This window comes from Coregonus lavaretus (genome assembly GCF_964263955.1).
Source record: "Coregonus lavaretus genome assembly, chromosome: 15".
NCBI classification, from domain to species: Eukaryota; Metazoa; Chordata; class Actinopteri; order Salmoniformes; family Salmonidae; genus Coregonus; species Coregonus lavaretus.
This window is the reverse complement of record NC_140002.1, coordinates 4,674,864-4,694,627: the sequence shown is the minus strand read 5'-3', so window position 1 is coordinate 4,694,627 and position 19,764 is coordinate 4,674,864. Positions and strand designations below refer to the sequence as shown.

Below are 19,764 nucleotides of genomic sequence, written 5' to 3'. Positions count from 1 at the left end.
TTTCTCTCTCTCTCTCTCTCTCTCTGTCTCTCTCTCTCTCTCTCTCTGTCTCTCTCTCTCTCTCTCTCTCTGTCTCTCTCACTCTCTCTCTCTCTCTCTCTGTCTCTCTCTCTCTCTCTCTCTCACACTCACTCACTCACTCACTCACTCTCACACAGAGAGAGAGAGAGAGAGATATTGTCCAGTGAACCTATCATAGCCTTTAACACATGGAAGAGCACAGCCAACAGCAGGGGGCACACTTAACTACAGCCACCGGAGCTGTAATGATTACTTACTGTTTTATTGAAAATATACTCGTAGTCAAGAGAAAGTCATACATTTTAGAATAATTACTTTGTATGACTATTGAGCAAGACTGTCCATAGACCCTCTCCGGACAGCACAATACTCTGTTTATGTAACTGTAGATATATTTAAACCTTGAGCAGAGGTCAAATGTCAAAATAAGGAATTATTGCAATCGAGTTGCTTTATGGTAGTGATTGGTTTACCATAGTCAGTCTCTCTGCCTCTTGCTGCTTGCAGAATAATAGTTATGGATTACTTTTATGTATACTGATAGGCCTAGATTTGAATGTAAGGGAAGAGTGTTACTATTTCCTGTTAACAAAAATAAGTTAAGAAAATAAAATATCATCATGTGATGTAACTTATATCCAAGGTCGTAACCAGGGTTTGAGTTTTAGTGAGGTCCGAAATGTTTTTCAAGTTTTTATACAAAAATAATAATAATTTAAAATGCTATTTGGAGAACAGCAAAAAGCCATTATCACCTTGGCTGCTGTAGGTTCATTCACCTCAGTCCATCTACAAACACATAGCCTATTAGCCATACAATTGTAATGTTATACACCTGACAGGGGGGAAATATGAGAAATGATTCATACTGACACGTAGCATCAGCGGCTACTAAACAAAAACCTAAGACATTTTATGCAATGCATTGTTTGCATTATGATTGCATTTTAATGTAGGCCTATAGGGAAGATAGGCCATGTGGAGATGTTCATATTGAAACACTGGGTTCTCCACCAGATTTTTTTAACAAGGTGGTGCTGCTGAGTACAGCGGGGGGTGGCCCATAGGCCGTTGGACTCAGAGATGTCTGCGTTTTTGCACACCTGTAACTGCCATTTCCTGCAATCTAGAGCAAAAAAAAACATTAGGGTGTAAAAAAAAGTGGCGCAGCGCCCTTTTTATATTATTTGGGGAGAACCCTGAAACATATATATTTCTTTAAGTTCCTAACTTGTTTGATAAGATTAGTACAGATTTTCTCGGGGACCCCACGACCCCAAGTTTGGGAACCACTGTACTAACCTCTCTCTGCTTACGTCCCCTCTCTCTCTGTCTCCTCTGCTTCCTCCTGTATGCATTGCAGCCTGCCTCAGCCTCACCACTGAGGCCACATCACTGTCTGTCTCAGTAGCCTACTCTCTGTAAAGCAAAGTTATTATGAGAACTTAGCATATTTTTTGCTCCTGCTGAGGTCGGCTCCGTTTTAACGTTAGCCTCTTACTTCATCCTTCTAGCTGGCTATGTAATACTAGCCAGAGCCCTTCCTTTATTGTGTATGTGTGTCCCTTTTGAAGGTTTAATACAACTTTCATTCAGCAAAGAAATCCATATGTCCATTGCTGGAAATTTAACAGACTGAACAGTTATGCACCAATTAGATGAATTAGTTGCCATTCAGCCTCTTCTAGCCTTGGTATCCAGGTGTCAGGCCAGGGTATCCTCAGTCGCGGTCCGAGAGCCTCAGGCCCTCCAAAAGGGGAGACAGAGAAAGAGAAAAGATGAGGGTTAGTGAAGCATGGCTAACATAGTACACAACATGCACTGGGGGTAGGGAATAATCAATAACGTTGCTGTGGACACCTTTTTGATCTCGCTGTGATACTGTACTCATGTTTCTTTTCTGAGTCAATGCAGGTAGCATTCAATCTCTTGTTGAGTAAAATAAGGAGTCTATTGCTTCAGTCCTTGTTTTTTTTTACTTCTTGTTACCTGGTAAATAACCAACAATCATCTAAACTACAAGGAGAATAAGGTGAGCCTGTCCCATCTTTTTAAAGAAACACAATTTATTTCAATCTCTAGTTGAGTAAAATAGGTAGTTTTGTTCTGATCACAAAATAATCCAGATAATTGGGGTAAACAGCGCCACACTCAGGCAGAAAACGGAATGTTCTATTCTCAGCAAGGCCCATCTTTTCAAAGAAAACACAATTTAATGATATCTCTATTTGAGAAAAATAAGTAATTTTGTTGTGATCACAAGAACATTCTAACAATTCAGGTAAAGAGCCCCACAGTCAGGTAGAAAAATCTGAATGTTCTATCATAAAGTGGCTGTTATAGGGCTGCTACCTCAAAATATTATAACAGTAAATAAGTAAATGACATTCACTGCTATAAACCTCTCCAATATAATCCAATAGCTTACACAGACCCACCACGGACCTTTGACAAATTAATCTCAGTGTGAAAAGGAGTCCCATGGTTAGTTTTTTCAAGGAGCTCAATGTATTCCAAACACTGGTGGGAACCAAATGGTCCCAATAATTTAAGTAGTAAACGATGGTATGTTCTATTGAGAACTGTCTGAGACTCTGTTTCCCTGTTTACTACTCAAAGATATTTTACTTATTAAGTAAAATACTAAATTAACTGCAACACACTGGTCTCAAATATATTAGCATAACTAGGCTACATTTACATTTACGTCATTTAGCAGACGCTCTTATCCAGAGCGACTTACAAATAGGTGCATTCACCTTATAGCCAGTGGGATCATCACTTTTTTATTTGTTTTGGGTTGGGGTTTGGGTTGGGGTAAGGGGGGGGGGTAGAAGGATTACTTTATCCTATCCCAGGTATTCCTTAAAGAGGTGGGGTTTCAAATGTCTCCGGAAGGTGGTGAGTGACTCCGCTGTCCTGGCGTCGTGAGGGAGCTTGTTCCACCATTGGGGTGCCAGAGCAGCGAACAGTTTTGACTGGGCTGAGCGGGAACTATGCTTCCGCAGAGGTAGGGGAGCCAGCAGGCCAGAGGTGGATGAACGCAATGCCCTCGTTTGGGTGTAGGGACTGATCAGAGCCTGAAGGTACGGAGGTGCCGTTCCCCTCACAGCTCCGTAGGCAAGCACTATGGTCTTGTAGCAGATGCGAGCTTCAACTGGAAGCCAGTGGAGTGTGCGGAGGAGCGGGGTGACGTGAGAGAACTTGGGAAGGTTGAACACCAGACGGGCTGCGGCATTCTGGATGAGTTGTAGGTGTTTAATGGCACAGGCAGGGAGCCCAGCCAACAGCGAGTTGCAGTAATCCAGACGGGAGATGACAAGTGCCTGGATTAGGACCTGTGCCGCTTCCTGTGTAAGGCAGGGTCGTACTCTCCGAATGTTGTAGAGCATGAACCTACAGGATCGGGTCACCGCCTTGATGTTAGCGGAGAACAACAGGGTATTGTCCAGGGTCACGCCAAGGCTCTTCACACTCTGGGAGGAGGACACAACGGAGTTGTCAACCGTGATGGCGAGATCATGGAACAGGCAGTCCTTCCCCGGGAGGAGGAGCAGCTCCGTCTTGCCAAGGTTCAGCTTGAGGTGGTGATCCGTCATCCATACTGATATGTCTGCCAGACATGCAGAGATGCGATTCGCCACCTGGTTATCAGAAGGGGGAAAGGAGAAGATTAGTTGTGTGTCGTCAGCGTAGCAATGATAGGAGAGGCCATGTGAGGATATGACAGAGCCAAGGGACTTGGTGTATAGGGAGAATAGGAGAAGGCCTAGAACTGAGCCCTGGGGGACACCAGTGGTGAGAGCACGTGGTGCGGAGACAGCTTCTCGCCACGCCACTTGGTAGGAGCGACCGGTCAGGTAGGACGCAATCCAAGAGTGAGCCGCGCCGGAGATGCCCAGCTCGGAGAGGGTGGAGAGGAGGATCTGATGGTTCACAGTATCAAAGGCAGCAGACAGGTCTGGAAGGACAAGAGCAGAGGAGAGAGAGTTAGCTTTAGCAGTGCGGAGAGCCTCCGTGACACAGAGAAGAGCAGTCTCAGTTGAATGACCAGTCTTGAAACCTGACTGGTTTGGATCAAGAAGGTCATTCTGAGAGAGATAGCAAGAGAGTTGGCTAAAGACGGCACGCTCAATAGTTAGGCTACACAGAACCAAGGCGGACCAATTGTAAAATGAGAGGATTTACACATAGCTGCAGGAAGTAGGGGTGCTGAGGGTGCTGCAGCATCCCCTGAAAAATCTGAAAATATAAAAAATGAATATATAATTGGAAAAATTATTTTTTCACAAAAGTAGTGCACTGGGCCTTTAATAGTCCTGTATCAGCGAACCAATATAGCCGCCTGCAGCGTGGACAGCACCGCCACCCCCAAACTACTTCCTGCAGCTATGGCTTTAAAACGTGTCCCAGCGCAACATGCCTAGCTCTGCCCACTAGGGCGTTGCTTACGGACCGATCTTTGAAATAAACGCTCGTATCATCATATACCAACGGATCATATATATTAGTGACTATTTACCAGTTGTGGCATTGTGCACTCATTCTCTGAGAGTCGGTTTTTGTTTGGGGGATGTCTGTAAACACAGCAGGAGTCGCGGTACGGTTTTCAAATGGCCTTTTGTCCTGCATCTCGCAAACACACTGTCAGCAGTGTCTCTATACTAGTTGCCTATTGAGCCGACTGCGAGCTAGGGTAGTTCGTTTCACGTCTCAATACTTCGGTCTGTGCCGCGAAAGGGTGGAGCTAGCCATTTGAAAGAGTGGTGAATGTGATGCTAAAAAGGCAAATCCAGGAGCCAAATCTGGGGGACGCAGGGCAACATGATGAACAAACTACTGGTCATCATTCCACTTTAGATATTGCTCCCCGATTAGAACTCAGTCAGATCAAGAATATAAGCGTTCTGAGCTTTGATCAACGCTGGGAGCAATATTTAAGTGTTGACCCGTAATATATATACTGAACAAAAATATAAACTCAACATTAAAAGTGTTGGTCCCATGTTTCATGAGCTGAAATAAAATATCCCAGAAATGTTCAATATGCACAAAGAGCTTCTTTCTCTCAAATGTTTTGCACAACATCCCTGTTAGTGAGCATTTCTCCTTTGCCAAGATAATCCATCTACCTGACAGGTGTGGCATATCAAGAAGCTGATTAAACAGCATGATCATTACACAGGTGCACCTTGTGCTGGGGACAATAAAAGACTACTCTAAAATGTGCAGTTCTTTCATACAACACAATGCCACAGATGTCTCATGTTTTGAGGGAGCATGCAATTGGCATGCTGACTGCAGGAATGTCCACCAGAGCTGTTGCCAGAGAATGTAATGTTCATTTCTCTACCAATGTCGTTTTAGAGAATTTCGCAGTACGTCCAACCGGCCTCACAACCGCTGACCAAGTGTAACCACGCAAGCCCAGGACCTCCACATCCTGCTTCTTCACCTGCGGGATCGTCTGAGACCAGCCACCCAAATGGCTGATGAAACTGTGGGTTTGCACAACCGAGGAATTTCTGCAAAACTTTCAGAAAGGGAAGCTCATCTGGAAAGCTCATCTGCGTGCTCATCGTCCCACCTAGGTCTTGACCTGACTGAAGTTTGGTGCGGAACCGACTTCAGTGGGCAAATGCTCATCTTTGATGGCCATTGGCACGCTGAAGAAGTGTGCTCTTCACAGATGAATCCCAGTTTCAACTGTACCGGGCAGATGGCAGACGTGTGGCGTTGTGTGGGCAAGCGGTTTGCTGATGCCAAACGTTGTGAACAGAGTGCCCCATGGTGGCACTCCAATCAAGTTGTAGAAACATCTCAAGGATGATCAATGGAAACAGGATGCACCTGAGCTCAATTTCGAGTCTCACAACGAAGGGTCTGAATACTTATGTAAATAAGGTATTTTTCTAAAAACCAGTTTTTGCTTTGTCATTATGAGGTATTGTGTGTAGATTGATGAGGATTTTTTTTTATGTAATCCATTTTAGAATAAGGCTGTAACGTAACAAAATGTGGAAAAATTTTAGGGGTCTCAATACTTTCTGAAGTGCCTTATTCTAAATGGATTCAATAATAGAGCGAAAACAGGTTTTTAGAAATTGTAGCAAATGTATTAAAAATAAAAAACAGAAATACCTTATTTACATTAGTATTCAGACCCTTTGCTATTAGACTCAAAAATGAGCTCAGGTGCATCCTGTTTCCATTGATCATCCTTGAGATGTTTCTACAACTTGATTAGAGTCCACCTGTGGTAAATTAAATTGAATGGACATGATTTGAAAAGGCACACACCTGTCTATATAAGGTCCAACAGTTGACAAAAACCAAGCCATGAGGTCGAAGGAATTGACGGTAGAGCTCCGAGACAGGATTGAGTCGAGGCACAGATCTGGGGAAGGGCACCAAAAAATGCCTGCAGCATTCAATGTCCCCAAGAACACAGTGACCTCCATCATACTTAAATGGAAGAAGTTTGGAACCACCAAGACTCTTCCTAGAGCTGGCCGCCCGGCCAAACTGAGCAATCGGGGGAGAAGGTCCTTGGTCAGGGGGTGACCAAGAACCCAATGGTAACGCTGACAGAGCTCCAGAGTTCCTCTGTGGAGATGGGAGAACCTTCCAGAAGGACAACCATCTCTGAAGCACTCCACCAATCAGGCCTTTATGGTAGAGTGGCCAGACGGAAGCCACTCCTCAGTAAAAGGCACATGACAGCCCGCTTGGAGTTTGCCAAAAGGCACCTTAAGGGCTCTCAGACTATGAGAAACACGATTCTCTGTTCTGATGAAACCAAGGTTGAACTCTTTGACCTGAATGCCAAGCTTCATGTCTGGAGGAAACCTGGCACCATCCCTACTGTGAAGCATGGTGGTGGCAGCATCATGCTGTGGGAATGTTTTTCAGCGGCGGGGACTGGGAGACTAGTTAGGATCCAGGGAAAGATGAACGGAGCAAAGTACAGAGAGATCCTTGATGAAAACCTGCTCCAGAGCACTCAGGACCTCAGACTGGGGCGAAGGTTCACCTTCCAACAGGACAACGACCCTAAACACACAGCCAAGACAACACAGGAGTGGCTTCGGGACAAGTCTCTGAATGTCCTTGCTTGGCCCAGCCAGAGCCTGGACTTGAACCCGATCGAACATCTCTGGAGAGACCTGAAAATAGATGTGCAGCGATGCTTCCCATCCAACCTGACAGAGCTTGAGAGGATCTGCAGAGAACAATGGGAGAAACTCCCCAAATACAGGTGTGCCAAGCTTGTAGCGTCACACCCAAGAACACTCAAGGCTGTGATCCCTACCAAAGCTGTTTTAGCAACGTACTGAGTAAAGGGTCTGAATGCTTATGTAAATGTGATAAGTACAGTGGGGGAAAAAAGTATGTAGTCAGCCACCAATTGTGCAAGTTCTCCCACTTAAAAAGATGAGAGAGGCCTGTAATTTTCATCATAGGTACATGTCAACTATGACAGACAAATTGAGATTTTTTTTTCAAAAAAATCACATTGTAGGATTTTTAATGAATTTATTTGCAAATTATGGTGGAAAATAAGTATTTGGTCACCTACAAACAAGCAAGATTTCTGGCTCTCACAGACCTGTAACTTCTTCTTTAAGAGGCTCCTCTGTCCTCCACTCGTTACCTGTATTAATGGCACCTGTTTGAACTTGTTATCAGTATAAAAGTTACCTGTCCACAACCTCAAACAGTCACACTCCAAACTCCACTATGGCCAAGACCAAAGAGCTGTCAAAGGACACCAGAAACAAAATTGTAGACCTGCACCAGGCTGGGAAGACTGAATCTGCAATAGGTAAGCAGCTTGGTTTGAAGAAATCAACTGTGGGAGGAATTATTAGGAAATGGAAGACATACAAGTCCACTGATAATCTCCCTCGATCTGGGGCTCCACGCAAGATCTCACCCCGTGGGGTCAAAATGATCACAAGAACGGTGAGCAAAAATCCCAGAACCACACAGGGGGACCTAGTGAATGACCTGCAGAGAGCTGGGACCAAAGTAACAAAGCCTACCATCAGTAACACACTACGCCGCCAGGGACTCAAATCCTGCAGTGCCAGATGTGTCCCCCTGCTTAAGCCAGTACATGTCCAGGCCCGTCTGAAGTGTGCTAGAGTGCATTTGGATGATCCAGAAGAGGATTGGGAGAATGTCATATGGTCAGATGAAACCAAAATAGAACTTTTTGGTAAAAACTCAACTCGTCGTGTTTGGAGGACAAAGAATGCTGAGTTGCATCCAAAGAACACCATACCTACTGTGAAGCATGGGGGTGGAAACATCATGCTTTGGGGCTGTTTTTCTGCAAAGGGACCAGGACGACTGATCCGTGTAAAGGAAAGAATGAATGGTGCCATGTATCGTGAGATTTTGAGTGAAAACCTCCTTCCATCAGCAAGGGCATCGAAGATGAAACGTGGCTGGGTCTTTCAGCATGACAATGATCCCAAACACACCGCCCGGGCAATGAAGGAGTGGCTTCGTAAGAAGCATTTCAAGGTCTCCAGATCTCAACCCCATAGAAAATCTTTGGAGGGAGTTGAAAGTCCGTGTTGCCCAGCGACAGCCCCAAAACATCACTGCTCTAGAGGAGATCTGCATGGAGGAATGGGCCAAAATACCAGCAACAGTGTGTGAAAACCTTGTGAAGACTTACAGAAAACGATTGATCTGTGTCATTGCCAACAAAGGGTATATAACAAAGTATTGAGAAACTTTTGTTATTGACCAAATACTTATTTTCCACCATAATTTGCAAATAAATTCACAAAAAATCCTACAATGTGATTTTCTTGATTTTTTTTTCTCATTTTGTCTGTCATAGTTGACGTGTACCTATGACGAAAATTACAGGCCTCTCTTATCTTTTTAAGTGGGAGAACTTGCACAATTGGTGGCTGACTAAATACTTTTTTTCCCCACTGTATATATACAAAAGGGGGGACCAACTCCATATTAATGCCCATGATTTTGGAATGAGATGTTCGACGAGCAGGTGTCCACATACTTTTGGTCATAAAGTATGTGTATATACAGCTGTGGAAAAAATTAAGAGACCACTGCAAATTGTTCTTAAATCAGCATCTCTACATGTATGACAACCATTCCATTCCAGTCTGTTGAATTCCAACACAGGCACACCTCATTCTACTGAATTAAGTACTGATTAGGTGATCACCTGAACCAAATCTTATTTAACAAGAAAAAGTATAAAAACCACTGCTGTGGTCATCACTTTCCTCTTGCAATAGGACCAGCTGGATGGCAAAAACAGTGCTAATAGTACCTCAAAAGTAATATTAATCGAAAAATAACTATTGACCATGCCAAAAGAGTTGAAAAGGAAAGTTTTGAGTGAGGAAAAGAAGGGTTAAATTCTGGCTTTACTGGCAGAGGGATACAGTGAGCGTCAGGTTGCTTCCATCCTTAAAATGTCAAAGACGGCGGTTCATAAGAACAAGGTCAAGCAGCAGACATTGGGGACAACAAAGCTACAGACCGGCAGAGGGCGAAAACGACTCTCTACTGACCGGGATGACCGCCAACTCATTCGAATGTCACTCAACAACCATAGGATGACATCAAGTGACCTACAAAAAGAATGGCAAACGGCAGCTGGGGTGAAGTGCACGGCGAGGACAGTTTGAAACAGGCTCCTAGGGGCAGGGCTGAAGTCGTGCAAAGCTAGAAAAAAGCCATTCATCAATGAGAAGCAAAGTAGAGCCAGGCTGAGGTCTCGCACCCACTGTGAAGTTTGGTGGAGGATCGGTGATGATCTGGGGGTGCTTCAGCAAAGCTGGAATCGGGGAGATTTGTATTTGTGAAGGACGCATGAATCAAGCCACGTACAAGGTTGTCCTGGAAGAAAACTTGCTTCCTTTTGCTCTGACATTGTTCCCCAACTCTGAGGATTGGTTTTTCCAGCAGGACAATGCGCCATGCCACACAGCCAGGTCAATCAAGGTGTGGATGGAGGACCACCAGATCAAGACCCTGTCATGGCCAGCCCAAGCTCCAGACCTGAACCCCATTGAAAACTTCTGGAATGTGATCAAGAGGAAGATGGATGGTCACAAGCCATCAAACAAAGCCGAGCTGCTTGAATTTTTGTGCCAGGAGTGGCATAAAGTCACCCAACATCAATGTGAAAGACTGGTGGAGAGCATGCCAAGACGCATGAAAGCTGTGATTGAAAATCAGGGTTATTCCACCAAATATTGATTTCTGAACTCTTCCTAAGTTAAAACATTAGTATTGTGTTGTTTAAAAATGAACATTAACTTATTTTCTTAGCATTATTTGACGTCTGACAACACTGCATCTTTTTTGTTATTTTTACCAGTTGTCTTTTTCTGCAAATAAATGCTCTAAATGACAATATTTTTATTTGGAATTTGGGAGAAATGTTGTCAGTAGTTTATAGAATAAAACAAAAATGTTATTTTTACCCAAACACATACCTATAAATAGATAATTTTGCAGTGATTTCAATTTTTTTTCCACAGCTGTATATATACAGTACCACATATGGAATTTTACATTTTAGTCATTTAGCAGACGCTCTTATCCAGAACGACTTACAGTTAGTGAGTGCATACATTATTTTCTATTTTTTCATACTGGCCCCCTGTGGGAATCAAACCCACAACCCTGGCGTTGCAAACACCATACTCTACCAACTGAGCTACATCCCTGCCGGCCATTCCCTCCCCTACCCTCGGCCAATTGTGCACCGCCCCATGGGTCTCCCGGTCGCGGCCGGCTTCGACAGAGCCTGGATTCGAACCAGGATCTCTATTGGCACAGCTAGCACTGCGATGCAGTGCCTTAGACCACTGCCCCACTCGGGAGACCTAGAATCATGTAGTAACCAAAAAAGTGTTGAGATTCTTCAAATAGCCACCCTTTGCCTTGATGACAGCTTTTCACACTCTTGGCATTCTCTCAACCAGCTTCACCTGGAAGGCTTTTCCAACGGTCTTGAAGGAGTTCCCACATATGCTGAGCACTTGTTGGCTGCTTTTAATTCACTCTGCGGTCTGACTCATCCCAAACCATCTCAATTTGGTTGAGGTCAGGGGATTGTGGAGGCCAGGTCATCTGATGCAGCACTCCTTCCCTCTCCTTCTTGGTCAAATAGCCCTTACACAGCCTGGAGGTGTGTTGGGTCATTGTCCTGTTGAAAAACAAAACATAGTAAGCCCACTAAGCCCAAACCAGATGGGATGGTGTATCACTTCAGAATGCTGTGGTAGCCATGCTAAGTGTGCCTTGAATTCTAAATAAATCACAGACCGTGTCACCAGCAAAGCACACCCACACTATAACACCTCCTCCTCCATGCTTTACGGTGGGAGCAACACATGCAGAGATCAACCGTTCACCCACACGCGTCTCACAAAGACACGGCAGTTGTAACCAAAAATCTCAAATTTGGACTCCAGACCAAAGGACACATTTCCACCAGTCTAATGTCCATTGCTCTTGTTTCTTGGCCCAAGCAAGTCTCTTCTTATTATTGGTGTTCTTTAGTAATGGTTTCTTTTCAGGAATTCGACCATGAAGTCCTAACTCACACAGTCCCCTCTGAACAGTTGAGATGTGGTTGTGACTTGAACTCTGTGAAGCATTTATTTGGGCTGCAATTTCTGAGGTGCAGTTAACTCTAATGAACTTATCCTCTGCAGCAGAGATAACTCTGGGTCTTCCTTTCCTGTGGTGGTCCTCATGAGAGCCAGTTTCATCATATTGCTTGATGGTTTTTGCAACTGTACTTGAAGAAACTTTCAAAGTTCTTGAAATGTTCCGTATTGACTGACCTTCATGTCTTAAAGTAATGATGGACTGTCATTTCTCTTTGCTTATTTGAGCTGTTCTTGCCATAATATGGACTTGGTATTTTACCAAATAGGGCTATCTTCTGTATACCACCCCTACCTTGTCACAACACAACTGATTGGCTCAAACGCATTAAGAAGGAAAGAAATTCCACAAATTAACTTTTAAGAAGGCACATGTTAATTGAAATGCATTCCAGGTGACTACCTCATTAAGCTGGTTGAGATAATGCCAAGAGTGTGCAAAGCTGGCTTTGGGGTGGCTATTTGAAGAATCTCAAATATAAAATATATTTTTTGGTTACTACATGATTCCATATGTGTTATTTCATAGTTTTGATGTCTTCACTATTATTCTACAATGTAAAAAATCGTAAAAATAAAGAAAACCCCTTGAATGAGTAGGTGTGTCCAAACTTTTGACTGGTAGTGTATATCATTTTATTGTATATTTTTTTCAAATTAGAAAAGATTATTGAGGTCCGGACCTCGGTGACCTCATATGTAATCATGGCCATGTTTATATCTACAGCTATAGTGAGGGAAAAAAGTATTTGATCCCCTGCTGATTTTGTACGTTTGCCAACTGACAAAGACATGATCAGTCTATAATTTTAATGGTATGTTTATTTGAACAGTGAGAGACAGAATAACAACAACAAAATCCAGAAAAACGCATGTCAAACATGTTATAAATTGATTTGCATTTTAATGAGGGAAATAAGAATTTGACCCCCTCTCAATCAGAAAGATTTCTGGCTCCCAGGTGTCTTTTATACAGGTAACGAGCTGAGATTAGGAGCACACTCTTAAAGGGAGTGCTCCTAATCTCAGCTTGTTACCTGTACAAAAGAAACCTGTCCACAGAAGCAATGAATCAATCAGATTCCAAACTCTCCACCATGGCCAAGACCAAAGAGCCAAGACCAAAGATTGTAGACCTACACAAGGCTGAAATGGGCTACAAGACCATCGCCAAGCAGCTTGGTGAGAAGGTGACAACAGTTGGTGCGATTATTCGCAAATGGAAGAAACACAAAAGAACTGTCCTCCCTCGGCCTGGGGCTCCATGCAAGCTCTCACCTCGTGGAGTTGCAATGATCATGAGAATGGTGAGGAATCAGCCCAGAACTACACAGGAGGGTCTTGTCAATGATCTCAAGGCAGCTGGGACCATAGTCACCAAGAAAACAATTGGTAACACACTATGCCGTGAAGGACTGAAATCCTGCAGCGCCCCAAGGTCCCCCTGCTCAAGAAAGCACATATACAGGCCCATCTGAAGTTTGCCAATGAACATCTGAATGATTCAGAGGAGAACTGGGTGAAAGTGTTGTGGTCAGATGAGACCAAAATGGAGCTCTTTGGCATCAACTCAACTCGCCGTGTTTGGAGGAGGAGGAATGCTGCCTATGACCCCAAGAACAACATCCCCACCGTCAAACATGGAGGTGGAAACATTATGCTTTGGGAGTGTTTTTCTGCAAAGGGGACAGGAGAACTTCACCGCATCAAAGGGACAATGGACGGGGCCATGTACCGTCAAATCTTGGGTGAGAACCTCCTTCCCTCAGCCAGGGCATTAAAAATGGGTCGTGGATGGGTATTCCAGCATGACAATGACCCAAATCACACGGCCAAGGCAACAAAGGAGTGGCTCAAGAAGAAGCACATTAAGGTCCTGGAGTGGCCTAGCCAGTCTCCAGACCTTAATCCCATAGAAAATCTGTGGAGGGAGCTGAAGGTTCGAGTTGCCAAACGTCAGGCTCAAAACCTTAATGACTTGGAGAAGATCTGCAAAGAGGAATGGGACAAAATCCCTCCTGAGAAGTGTGCAAATCTGGTGGCCAACTACAAGAAACGTCTGACCTCTGTGATTGTCAATAAGTTTTTTTTTTTTTGTTTTTTTTTTGAGTCATTTAGCAGACGCTCTTATCCAGAGCGACTTACAGCCCCCCCGTGGGAATCGAACCCACAACCCTGGCGTTGCAAACGCCATGCTCTATCAACTGAGCTACATCCCTGCCGGCCATTCCCTCCCCTACCCTGGGCCAATTGTGCGCCACCCATGAGTCTCCCGGTCGCGGCCAGCTGCGACAGAGCCTGGATTCAAACCAGGATTTCTAGTGGCACAGTTAGCACTGCGATGCAGTGCCTTAGACCACTGCGCCACTCAGGAGTATCCATTTATAACATTTTTGACATGTGTTGTTCTGGATTTTTTTGTTGTTATTCTGTCTCACTGTTCAAATAAACATACCATTAAAATTATAGACTGATCATGTCTTTGTCAGTGGGCAAACATACAAAATCAGCAGGGGATCAAATACTTTTTTCCCTCACTGTATCTACCAACCAACAGATCTATTTCAGCTGTAAACCTATGACACGTTTCCTGAATGACCAGTATGAATTGAGCAAGGTTAAGGTCCTGTGTTAACAAACCTCCAAACGAGCTTCAATGCCATACAACAATCCTTCAGTAGCCTTCAACTGCTCTTAAACACTAGTAAAACTAAATGCATGCTTTTCAATCGAACGCTGCTAGCACCCGCCCACCCGACTAGAATCACCACTCTCGACGGGTCTGACCTAGAGTATGTGGACAACTACAAATATCTAGGTGTCTGGTTAGACTGTAAACTGAACTTCCAGACTCACATAAAGAATCTCCAATCCAAAGTTAAATCTAGAATCGGCTTCCTATTTCGCAACAAAGCCTCCTTCACTCATGCTGCCAAACATGCCCTCGTAAAACTGACTATCCTACCGATCCTTGACTTCGGCGATGTCATTTACAAAATAGCCTCCAACACTCTACTCAGCAAATTGGATGTAGTCTATCACAGTGCCATCCGTTTTGTCTCCAAAGCCCCATACACTACCCACCACTGTGACCTGTACGCTCTTGTTGGCTGGTCCTCACTACATGTCCGTCGTCAAACCCACTGGCTCCAGGCCATCTATAAATCACTGCTAGGCAAATCCCCGCCTTATCTTAGCTCATTGGTCACCATAGCAGCACCCACCCGTAGTCTGCGCTCCAGCAGGTATATCTCACTGGTCATTCCCAAAGCCAACACCTCCTTTGGCCGCCATTCCTTCCAGTTCTCTGCTGCCAATGACTGGAACGAATTGCAAAAATCTCTGAAGCTGGAGACTCTTATCTCCCTCAATAACTTTAAGCATCAGTTGTCAGAGCACCTTACCGATCACTGCACCTGTACACAGCCCATCTGAAATTAGCCCACCCAACTACCTCATCCCTATATTGTTATTTATTTTGCTCTTTTGCACCCCAGTATCTCTATTTGCACATAATCTCTTGCACATCTAGCATTCCAGTGTTAATACTATTGTAATTATTCTGCACTATAGCCTATTTATTGCCTTACCTCCATAACTTGCTACATTTGCACACACTGTATATATATTTTCTGTTGTATTTCTGACTTTATGTTTTTTTTACCCCATATGTAACTCTGTGTTGTTTTTATTGCACTACTTTGCTTTATCTTGGCCAGGTCGCAGTTGTAAATGAGAACCTGTTCTCAACTGGCTTACCTGGTTAAATAAAGGTGAAAAAAAAAAAAAAAAAAAAAAAGGTTCATCGCTGCCACCCTATGGTCATAGTCAATATCTCTTCTCAGTATTTATGAGTATGACAGTACTGTACAAACAAGATAAGTCAAAACAGTGTGATAAAATATACTATATCTTATTGCTAAAAGTGAGAAAAAAATAAGAATGTGCCACGTGTCAGTAGGACTAAAGTAATACCAGTGTAATAACCTTTGTAATAGTTGTTATGGGACATGCTAGGAGTCCTATGGTAATTATTTCCAACATTTGCTACAGTATTTAACATTAAATTGTATTTCAATAAAAATGTGCCCATTAGTGTGAAAACATTTTTTTAAATATTTTTTAGCAACGTTTTATTAATAAATATTCTCTAACAAACATGAGGAAAAATAGGATATAAATAAGATACCATTTGTGTGATACATATGCTATTATCGTACAAAAGGAATATATTAAAATGGCCCATTGATCATACAATATAATAACATAATTATTACTGATGCTTTGTTGTCACATTTACTTAATGGTTAAGAGCACATTGGTCAAAGTGAATCGAGGTGATTGATTGCTGTGACATGGTCATTGTTGACATTTTCTGTCGTCTGCCTTTACATGGTGGTGATGTCAACAGGCCGAGGCAGAAAATAGATGGCCTTCTGGCCTATGTGTGTCCTTGGGCCAGCCTTAGGCTGCCCGTTCCTCTTGAGCCCCAGGAACCAGTCTTTGTCTTGGTACTTCTGAGACCTGTACGTGTTGTAATGGTTCTCCTCTATCTTCTCCAGGAAGTAACAGTCATCCTTCAAGGTTTTCTGGAATAGACAAAGTTAGATTAAGAACATGTAGGGGTGGTTTCCTGGACAGAGATTAAACCTAGTCCTGGACTAAAAAGTATGCTCAATGGAGATTATCTGTGTCCGGAAATCTAGCCTCTAATCATAGCAATGAATGAAGACTTTGACTTCAAGATAGGAAACCCAAAGCAACCCATCTTGACACATCTGTTTGTCATTGCTTGATGATCGTGATTACCCCCAGGGTAATGGATTACTCATAATAATTCTTAGGTTCGTTAGGCTACATGCTCAAATGGTCTAGCTCAGGGAGGGAAAGCTACACAGTAGTTTTCCATCTGGGTTTTTGATTAGGAACTGTTTTATTTTATACAGAGTTTGATAAAGTAATTTCCACAATGTTGCTAGGAGAGACTCACCGATCCATAGAGAAGACCATCTTTGTCCATGGCCAGGTAACGGCCCGTCTCATGGCCCTTGATGGCCACCACACCAACACTCACTGCTTTTACCTTCAGGATGTCTAGAGCACAAATACACGGGCCGGTGTCAAAACTAAGGGGTGACTGTATTGTTAGTTGCCATCAGGTTGTCCCTAAAGCCTATCATGAGATCATTATTAGAAAGGTCTGAGAATGAGGCTGCTCCCTCTAAAAACGTCCTTAATGGTATAAATAAACGTATTCAACTATTTATTATTTCTGAGTTCAGTAGCCTATATGCCTATAGGATATTCTAAATAACTGTAAACATAAGGTGGTAGTAAGCCTATGCTGTCTACATGTCAATACCAAAACTAAAGCCTCAAGAAGGCACAGTGATGCTGAAATGTTGGTGGTTCACCAATAAATTACTGGGAGCTTAAAAATATAAAACCAACATGCAACAATTTCAACGCTATTGCTGAATTACAGTTCATATAAGGAAATCAGTCATTTGAAATGCAGTTGTGAGGATGGTTGGACGTACTGCCAAATTCTCTAAAACGACGTTGGAGGCGGTTTATGGTAGAGAAATTCACATTAAATTATCTGTCAACAGCTATGGTTGACATTACTACAGTCAGCATGCCAATTGCAAGCTCCCTCAAAACGTGAGACACTTGAGGCATTGTGTTGTGTGACAAAACTGCACATTTTAGAGTGGCCTTTTATTGTACCCAGCACAAGGTGCACCTGTGTAATGATCATGCTGTTTAATCAGCTTCTTAATATGCCACACCTTTCAGGTGGATGGATTATCTTGACAAAGGATAAAATGCTCACTAACAGGGATGTAAACAAATTTGAGAGAAATACGCTTTTTGTGCATATGGAACATTTTGGGGTTGTTTTATTTGAGCTCATGGGACCACCACTTTACATGTTGCGTCTATATTTTTGTTCAGTGTATAAAGTGTGGGACTCTCTATATTTATGTTTATAGCCTACAATACCAAAACTAAACTAAACATTCATCATATATTTATCTAACTGTTTATTATAGTTCAGAATATCGAATACCTCCCAAAAACAATTCTTACCATCTTTATGTTCATCTCTGCTGCCCGCGACAGTCCCATCCGGTAGGATCCGCAGATGATGTCCTCCGTTCATACAGTAGAGCCGTGTGAGAGGTCTGTAGTTTTGCTGTGTCGTTGGCCCCAAGGAGAGCACAGTAATTTCTCCCTCTGTCATTCTGTGGCGTCCCTCTGGACGAGATATGCCCGCTAAATGCCCCTGTGGCTGGACAGAGTCATGGGACAATTGTTGATTCTGGTATCACTAAAAGTGTGGGATATGCGCTCTCATTTTATTCAAGGAAAAAAAAAAAAAAAGAACTGTAATGCGGGATAAGACCGCCTTATAATTTCATTACGAGAAAAAGCCGATTGCCTTACATGGACCTCCGGTTTGCTATGAAATGGCGCATGAATCAGATTGCGTTGCGTCCAAGCAAATCGCCACATGTGCAGACTTGTTTGCTTTCATTGTTTAAACGAATGTGATTCAATTCACATAGAAATTAGTTGCAAATGCCAGTGATATCATATTACAAATGTTTAAACAAATCACTTATATTAGAAAGCAAAGCATTCACAGAAAAGTATATTTCTATTAGACTATGTTCGTACAAAAATAAAATAGGACCTCTCTAAAATGACTTGAAAGACAACAGAACACAGTCCTAAAACTTTATAGCATATCAACATGTCTCTGTCTGCAGCCATAATGTAAAGTGCACAGCCACATCTATTCCCAGCTGTTTGGCTCCAAGGTCACCTGTCAATCACTCTAATCAGTCAAACAAGCGAAAGAGCCAACCTCTTGAGAATGACTAATCCCTGATCAAATCACTTCCTGGTCTGGATCAGTAGGCAGCACTGTAACTTTCACACAGAAAATGGAGACGACTTGCAGTGAAAATCTTCATAATCTTATGCCCCAGAAAAAGAGCCCTGTGCAGCTGTCATGGAGCCTGTGCCTGGCCTTTTTAATTTAAAGCAGAACGGTAGCCAGTGGTAGCCCTGTTATCATTAGCATACACAGGCTTAGCCAGACTCCACATCCGGAATGTCTTGGAAATCATTCTGGCCTTGGTTCAAAAAAAAAAGCCACAGGAGGAATGCTAGGCCTTCCCGCATAGAGCCTATGTTTCCAAGCAGCAGCAGTAGAAGGAGCAGCAGCAGCCACTCACTGTATTACTGGAAGTGGAACTGTTACTGTGGTGCCAGACAAGTCCCAGAGAACACCAGGACAAACCCCTGGGTGCGAATGACGTCCAGCGACTGGCTGAGAGTGGGTGGGACCGGAGCTGACCCAGACAGAACTTACCTGTGACAACGCCACATGACAATGCCCCAGATGAGCCAACATGTCCGCCCCGTCGCTTCTTCTTGAGTGTGAATTGGATGAGTCTCTCAGCGTCTGTGTGTCAGACCTCCTGTGGTAGTGGGTCTCCTGGGAGAACTGGCCCCTGTGGTGCAGTGGCTGCCTGGGTGACTCTGTCTGTATTTGTACTCCGTCAATCATCCAGGGTCCGCCCAGTGTCACCGGATCCATTTCAGCAGGCTGTCGTCAGGGCTATATTTAAACCACTAGCTCAGGGAGTGACGTGGGTCCCTGGCCTGCACCGGGAAGTGAGCAGGCTGCCTATGATATGATGCATTCCTATTTGGTCTCCTGGAGACATAAGAGAAAAACGTCACATAAACAATATTAATGTGAACTAAAACAGGAAGTGAGTGAGCAACACCTTTATAATACAGTGTTACACCATAACTCCCTCCATGGCATCTCAGTAAGAGAAAAGCAAAGCTCTTGTCTGTGGTTCTATTTTTACTGTGGTAGGCAAGGCAAGGCAGTGAGTGTTGCTGTAGATCCACACTGTCACCAACATAGGAAGTGCAGGCTGGATGAATAATTAACTCTGCCTCATGTGGACTGCTGTTTTTAGTCTTCAAGGGTCTTTTTTTCTCAACACTTTTTTGTTGTTGTTTTATTCTTACTTGTTTGTTT

At 43.4% G+C, this 19,764-nt stretch overlaps 1 protein-coding gene and 1 long non-coding RNA gene across 3 annotated transcripts; one reads left to right on the top strand and one right to left on the bottom strand.

The window, feature by feature from the left end:
- Positions 1-14,190: 14,190 nt before the first annotated feature.
- On the top strand, positions 14,191-15,800 carry LOC311142313. The gene is made up of 2 exons (XR_014614285.1): positions 14,191-14,313; positions 15,497-15,800. It is a non-coding gene; the product is annotated as an uncharacterized lncRNA (long non-coding RNA).
- Positions 15,801-15,821: 21 nt separating this feature from the next.
- LOC311142312 (fibroblast growth factor 1-like) lies at positions 15,822-19,214 on the bottom strand. Of its 2 annotated transcripts, none has more exons than XM_084177940.1 (4): positions 19,081-19,214; positions 17,790-17,991; positions 16,687-16,790; positions 15,822-16,285 (listed from the first exon to the last, which is right to left on the bottom strand). In XM_084177940.1, the coding sequence occupies exons 1-4, from the start codon at positions 19,120-19,122 to the stop codon at positions 16,085-16,087; spliced, it is 549 nt and encodes a 182-aa protein (XP_084034066.1). In that variant the 5' UTR covers positions 19,123-19,214; the 3' UTR covers positions 15,822-16,084. The 2 variants fall into 2 exon arrangements, with proteins under 2 accessions (XP_084034066.1, XP_084034067.1); XM_084177941.1 differs by lacking the exon at positions 19,081-19,214 and adding an exon at positions 18,571-19,074.
- Positions 19,215-19,764: the final 550 nt, after the last annotated feature.